This window comes from Syngnathus floridae, chromosome 14 (genome assembly GCF_059516105.1).
Source record: "Syngnathus floridae isolate MCC-2025c chromosome 14, RoL_Sflo_1.0, whole genome shotgun sequence".
Classification (NCBI taxonomy): Eukaryota; Metazoa; Chordata; class Actinopteri; order Syngnathiformes; family Syngnathidae; genus Syngnathus; species Syngnathus floridae.
The window spans coordinates 1467501-1475000 of record NC_142426.1 but is presented as its reverse complement, the minus strand read 5'-3'; the positions used below and the strand labels follow the sequence as shown (position 1 = coordinate 1475000).

Genomic DNA, 7500 nt, shown 5'->3' with positions numbered 1-7500 from the left:
TTCTTTGCCAGTGACGTGGTGTTTGCGGACCAGGAGAGGTCCTCACTGATGTGCACCCCCAGGAACTTGGTGCAGCTCACCCTCTCCACCACAGCACCGTCGATGATCAGCGGCAGGTGTGTTGTGTGACCCTTCCGGAAGTCAACAATGATTTCCTTGGTCTTATTGACGTTCAGCAGGAGGTTGTTGTCCCTGCACCACGTGGTCAGAAGGTCAACTTCCGACCTGTACCGAGTCTCGTCGCCCTTCGTGATGAGACCCACCAGAGTCGTGTCGTCAGCAAACTTCACTATGCGGTTGTCGCTGTAGGTCGCAGAGCAGTCATGCGTCAGCAGGGTGAAGAGCAATGGACTGAGCACGCAGCCCTGGGGGGCCCCTGTGCTCAGCGTGATGCTGGCGGAGATTTTGTCGCCAACACGCACCACCTGAGGCCTCTGACAGAGGAAGTCCAGTAGCCAGTTGCAGAGGGAGGTACTGAGGCCCAGTATTTAAAACATACAAAGACAAAAAATCAAACAAATAACGGTTCCAAGTCCAATCCAGTTGATTTTCTGTTGAGGATACTTATTCTTGCTTTTCCAGTTCCTCAATACTCCTCACCATCAGTATCTTGGCCTCTTCTGGTGATCCATTAAGCTTGATGTGTATCTTGCAATTTCTGGTCCATGTACTCTGTATTTTCTTCATTCATTCTTGCAATGTCCGCGTTGGTCTTTGTCAAATGTTCATTTATGTAGATGTCTGTGACTTTGAGCAACTTACCCTGTCTTAGTCCGTCGTCACTCGCGCGAACTGGAAGCCGTGGCTGACGGGGGCTGTCCTCAGACTGTTGAGGGCCAGGGACAAGGCTTTCAGAGCGGGGGATGAGGCTGGCTTGAGGACAGCGAGGGCCGACCTGTCCCGAGGCATCAAAGAAGCGAAGAAAGCGTTCTCGTGCAAGGTCTCCACCCACTTCAAGGACAGCAAGGACGCACGTAGCCTTTGGCGGGGCATTCAGACCATCACGGACTACAAGCCCGCGCCGAGGAGTTGTGAGGGCGACGTCCGTCTGCTGAACGATCTGAACCGCTTCTTTGCTCGCTTCGACGCCCAGAACAGCACTTGCCCGCTGAAGACCACTCCCCCCCCCACACGAGCAGCCCCTGCGCCTCTCTGCCGACGGTGTGAGGAGGGCGCTTGCCGCTATTGACACCCGTAAGGCGGCGGGCCCTGACAACATCCCGGGTCGAGCGCTGAAGGACTGCGCTGGGGAGCTGTCGGGTGTCTTCACGGACATCTTTAACGTTTCCCTGCAGCAGGCCATCGTCCCCTCGTGTTTCAAGGCTGCCACCATCGTTCTTGTGCCGAAGAAACCTGCACCGTCCTGCTTCAATGACTACCGGCCTGTGGCACTGACGCCCATCATCATGAAGTGCTTTGAGCGGCTTGTCATGGAGCACATCAAGTCCGTTCTCCCCCCCACCATTGACCCTTTCCAGTTCGCGTACCGTGCCAAGCGGTCCTCTGAGGATGCCATCTGCTCTGCCCTCCACTCGGCCTTCACCCACCTGGAGAGAAAGGACTCATATGTGAGGTTGCTGTTTGTGGACTTCAGCTCTGCCTTCAACACCATTGTGCCGCAGCGACTCATCTGCAAACTCGACGAGCTGGGCCTCAGTACCTCCCTCTGCAACTGGCTACTGGACTTCCTCTGTCAGAGGCCTCAGGTGGTGCGTGTTGGCGACAAAATCTCCGCCAGCATCACGCTGAGCACAGGGGCCCCCCAGGGCTGCGTGCTCAGTCCATTGCTCTTCACCCTGCTGACGCATGACTGCTCTGCGACCTACAGCGACAACCGCATAGTGAAGTTTGCTGACGACACGACTCTGGTGGGTCTCATCACGAAAGGCGACGAGACTCGGTACAGGTCGGAAGTTGACCTTCTGACCACGTGGTGCAGGGACAACAACCTCCTGCTGAACGTCAATAAGACCAAGGAAATCATTGTTGACTTCCGGAAGGGTCACACAACACACCTGCCGCTGATCATCGACGGTGCTGTGGTGGAGAGGGTGAGCTGCACCAAGTTCCTGGGGGTGCACATCAGTGAGGACCTCTCCTGGTCCGCAAACACCTTGTCACTGGCAAAGAAAGCTCAGCGCCGCCTGTACTTCCTGCGGAAGCTCAGGCGTGCATGTGCTCCTCAGGCAGTCCTGTCTACATTCTACCGTGGCACCATTGAGAGCGTCCTCACCAGTTGCATCGCTGTCTGGGGTGGTAACTGCACTGAACAGAACTTGAAGGCCCTGCAGCGCATAGTGAATACGGCTAGTAAGATTATTGGTGCTTTGCTCCCCTCCCTGAAGGACATTTACACCTCCCATCTCGCCCGCAAGGCAACCTCGATTGCCAGAGATGTGAGTCACCCGGCTCACTCTTTGTTTGACCTTCTGCCCTCTGGGAAGAGGTACAGGAGCCTGCGCTCCCGCACCACCAGACTCGCCAACAGCTTCTTTCTCCAGGCTGTTAGGGCCCTGAACTCGCTACCCCCTTCTGCGTAGCGTGCGGCACTGTTGCGCTATTTTCGGGAATGTCTGCTGTACGCGCACTTGCTCCTTTTTTTTCTGCTCCTCTTATTTATTTATTTATTGTTGTTATCTATTCATTATTTATTCAGCACGCTTTTGTTGTACCTGTTTACTTGTTTGTCTGTTGTGAGCCATGTCTTGTCACCGTGGGATGGGGGGAACGAAATTTCGGTTTCTTTGTGTGTCTTTGGCATGTGGAGAAATTGACAGTAAAGCTGACTTTGACTTTGACTTTGACTTAGTTAGAAGTGCCATTTTGTGCTTCCCGTTGACACATTTCAGAATGACTGACTGCTGGCCTGTCGTTCCGGTTTTGTTTGGGCAGTGGATGACAGGCTTCAACCAACTTTTCTTGGGTTGTCCCACAAAAAAAAAAAAAACACCAAATGTGAGGCAGGGCGAAAATCACACCCTCACCTCTGAAGAGTGTGAGGGCGAAGATGCCGCATGTCAAAGCGTGCACCAAATTTTGAGGCGGCACCAAAAAAATCTGGGTGAATTTAATCACGGTTTTGCCACGGGCTCCCTTGTAAATGTCATTTTTCTTATTCATGTTTGCATTTGAAGCTCTCAAACATTGAACAGATTACAAAGTTAGCTTTTATTTTGGAAGAATAACTCATTCCAATATGAGTCACTGCCAGCAGAAGATGGGCTCTCGCCCATTTGTTTGTTTCCATCATCTTCATCACCCCGCAGCCAAGGAGAAGAGGGGAGAGTCTCCCCTCGTGGTTGTCACGGCACATCTTCTTTTCATTCCACGTTTCCATGGCGACGGCGCTTCGCCGCCTTTCAATTGCCTCCACCTTTTGTTTCTTTGCACGCTTGCGTTTACCATCCTCTCCTCTAGCAGGCACCTTCTCTCCCTCCCGATAGAGCTGCACCAATGATTGTGGCGCCCGCCGGAGACATTGTGTCGCCTAGGCTGTCAGGTGTCAGAATGGAGCTTTAATTGAGTGTGGATTTGGAGCAAATTAGGTCTTAGATTTGGCCAGACGAGTGGGAGCGAGGTGCTAAAGTGTGGCTCTGCGGGCACATCCTGTTTGAAAAGGCCACGTGTCACAAAACTGGAGGGAGGTAGGGAGGGAGGAAGTAGTGGGCCTATTTCTGCATTAATGACATGGCCTCACCGGCTCTCTGTGCCTTTCACCGCTAATGGCCATCTTTTCCGTAAAAGAAGTTGGCTCCCTAATGAATGTTGAAGCATACGCATGCAAAATGAAGTTGGCCACCTTTGAGCTAAAAAAGGCGAGTTGTGATAGACTGCGAGCCTCAGATATATGATCGTATTATTATTTAGCATTTCATTTCCTTTCATGAAACTCTTCCTTCGTTCTCTTCTACATTTGATTCTATTACAGTATGTCAATTGACATGGATATGAATGGGAGTCTGGTCAAGATCTGACTGCACAAATTGGTTCTTCATTGCTTCTTGTCACTTTGAATGTCTTCGATGCTGCTCCTTCTTCACTCCACTCTTTTTCTTTCTTTTCATGGATGCGCGAGGGCGGGCGCAGCACTCCACAGTGCTCCGGCTCAACCCTTTAAACAATAATGCAAACAGATGATGTTAGTGTCTGCGAAGGGCGAGGGGAGGGGAGCGGGGCGGGGTGGGGTGATTGGTAGGAGAGCTTTGGGTGCATGCGTTTGACGCACACGCACTGACGTCATTGGAGCAGCACAGTCAGGCGCCCGATGCATTTGGGATGAAGAAACAATTTCCCGTCAAGGGAGCATCATTAAAGCCTACGCTGAAATACATTCTATTTATAACAGCGAGTGAATGCACCTTAGTGTCGATTTGCATTTGAAGTGACATACTACATTCAAATCAAGTTTTGTGTGTACATCCACATCTTGCGCAGTAGGACATTGCCTGCCTTAAAAAGATGGGATTATTGTGGTATAGAAGTTATCTTTATCAATATTATGTACAGTGGCTATAAAAAGTCGACACACCCCTGTGCCAATGCCAATTTTTTGGTGGTGTGTGGGATCTAAGCCATGGTTTGGTTTGGAGAGAATGCGCACAAATGAATGATCATCGAAGCGGGTCGTTGGGAATTAACCCATCACAATTCAACTATGAAAGGCCCCAGGGCTGTATCCTGTGATCCTAGTTAAGATGAAACGTATTTCATTCACGCCCACAGCCTTCATTTCACCTGCTCCATGACCTCCTTCCAACCATTCCTCTGCTTCCTCCCTTTCAGCGCTGGCTTCGCCCGCCGTTCCCCGTTGGCCATGTGATGATGTTGCTGTCCTCCACCTCCCTCCCTGCCATCAATGCTATAAATAGCCAGCATCATCGGTGAGTCATCGCCCAGACATATGGGTCCCCCCCCCCTCCATGGTTCTCTCTAGCTCTCTCTCTCTCTCTCTCTCTCTCCATCCTTACTGCTCCCCCTTTGTATGTCGGCGTGAGCGTTTTAACAGACCTCCCTGACGCCGTTTTGCACCTCAACATTGTGTCTGGCATGTTGCTGCCGCAGGGCACAGCCAAAGGTCACTTTGAAACAAAACTAAAGACGGAACAAGAGCGGCGGATTTTTTTTCTGCCATGCACCTGTATGTTGTGTTACATGTGTTATTTTTCACCAGTGAAATGAATTGAAGTACCGCTATTGTTATTGGCAGCCGTTTTAGTTTTGATGTTAGTCTTTTGGACACACATACTTATTAGTCTGCGTCACATTTGAGTCAGCTACTACGTATACCAAATCTGATGTTTATTCACAATAATTGGATGAATTCCTTACACATAAAATGAACCCCATTTATGACAATCTGTTTGGCCAAATGCTAACAAAAAATGCTGGTGTTGTGGTGGTGTTACACCCCTTTAAGCAGTGGCTATTTGAAGACAAATAATGCAGCTAGATAATCTAACAATACTCACAAGCACATATTCTTTATCCTCTGCGAAGAATAACCATGACTGCTACTTACTGAGCAACCGTAACCATCTCCTTCATGTTTGTCTATACAACTTGAATAATACCTCTATTTACCTTATTTTCCGGACTATAAGTCGCTCCGGAGTATAAGTCGCACCAGCCATAAAATGCCCCAAAAAGTGAAAAAAAACATATATAAGTCGCTCCGGAGTATAAGTCGCATTTTGGGGGCAATTTATTCGACAAAATCCCACACCAAAAACAGTCATGAACGAGCAACAACAGGCTAAACGATAGGTATGCTAACGTGACAAACACAAACAAAGAGCTGAGAACGGGCCTGACGTAACATATAGAGTGATTAAGGACAACTATTACATGAATAACATGTTTATAAAACCATCGGTGTCACTCCAATTCATTAAATCCATCGATCGTTCTTTGTCAACAATGGGTGCGCACGGCTGAGGGCGCTTGCACTTCAAAATATTCCACAGGCTCATATAACGATAGATAAACTATATTTCAAATAACTATAATACAAGCCAATAATATTATCAAACCATCCATGCACTTTAATTCCTCGTCCTTTGTCAACATCGCCGCGCGTGCGTCCTGACGTCAGCCTCGTCTTTATTCCACAGATCTACTATATAACTATATTGTAGCGTTAACAAAGTACAAGGATAGACGTGGGTTTGGTAAACGGCTCTTTATTAAACAAAACAAACTTCCAAGCGTGTGGCGGCGTGGACTTCCAGACAGACCGGGTGTGCGTAATGGCCATGTCCGAGCCCCACGCACCGTTCGCGGACAGCCACTCGGCCGAGCGCCGGCCCCCGACTCAGTAGAGTAGGACCGGGCGTGCGCAAAAGCCATAATAGTTTTTCAAACCTTCTATGTCACTCCAAATCCTTAACTCCTTCAAACTCTTTGTCCTCCGTGTCACTTAGAAATGATCACCGCTAATGATGCCGGTTAGTCCTTATGTGGGTACGTTTGTATGTAAATAACCGCCGCGCCGCGCTACTGACGTCACTTGAAATAGTAATCCATTGGTACATCACGGTTCTCCAAACTTTCTTTCTGCTGCTCGATTACTGTTTTCAGCTGCATATTTTACAACTCGAAGTTTGTAACCTGCAAAATATGGGTTTCTTTTTGGTGCCATTTTTCTTAAGCCCACCCAGTTGATGAGTCACGGCCAACGGTGAAATTTAGAGCGCCCTCATCCAGTTTCGTCTGAAAATATAATTTTTTTGGGTTGTTTTATCAAAGTCAAAGTCTGCTTTATCGTCAATTTTTTTTTTTTTTTTTTTTTTTTTTTTTTTTTTTTTTAATATACTAAGACACACAAAGAGATTGAAATTACGTTTCCACTTTCCCTCGGTGAGATAGTACACATATGCATACAAGCAACACAAAAAAAAAACAAGAAGGCACAAACAATGAATAAATAAGAGTGTTGAATAAATGATAAATAAACAAATATTAATAAATAATAATAATAAATATAAGAGGAGCAAAAATGGAGCAAGGGTACATACAGCAGACAGTGGACTTGGATATGGTGCTTTAAAGTGTTAATTGCTTTATTTGATGTTTTCTCTATTTTTTTATGTTTTGAATATGTTCAAGATAAAGATATAAAAGCATGTGAAGTGATCAACTATACTAAAAATAACATGGGAAGTGGTCAACTATACTTGTAAGTGATGTCTTAATGATCAAGTAAAAATTTGCGAAAAAAAACATATATGTCGCTCCTGAGTATAAGTCGCCCCCCCCACCCAAACTATGAAAAAAAACGCGATTTATAGTCCGGAAATTACGGTACTATTTCCTTCCTTCCTGCTTGTGTGTTCATTATGCTGATCGTATGAAAATATATGAGGACCCACATCGGTAGGACAAGGACATTTTCTTTCTGCCTTGTACTTTAGCCCTGGTTAGTCACCTCTGCTCCCTGCTTTATTGGCACTTGTTACGCCCTAATCCTAGTTGATCCCCTCGCTGTGGGCGGTGCACCTCAAC

At 47.6% G+C, this 7500-nt stretch overlaps 1 protein-coding gene across 1 annotated transcript in view; it reads left to right on the top strand.

Moving 5' to 3' along the window:
• LOC148386916 (paired box protein Pax-3-like) overlaps nt 1-7500 on the top strand; it is a 53594-nt gene that overhangs the window by 1909 nt on the left and 44185 nt on the right. The window contains exon 2 of the mRNA XM_088396242.1: nt 4783-4880. Within this exon, the coding sequence (XP_088252368.1) occupies nt 4783-4880 (98 nt within the window). The remainder of the gene's footprint in view (nt 1-4782; nt 4881-7500) is intronic.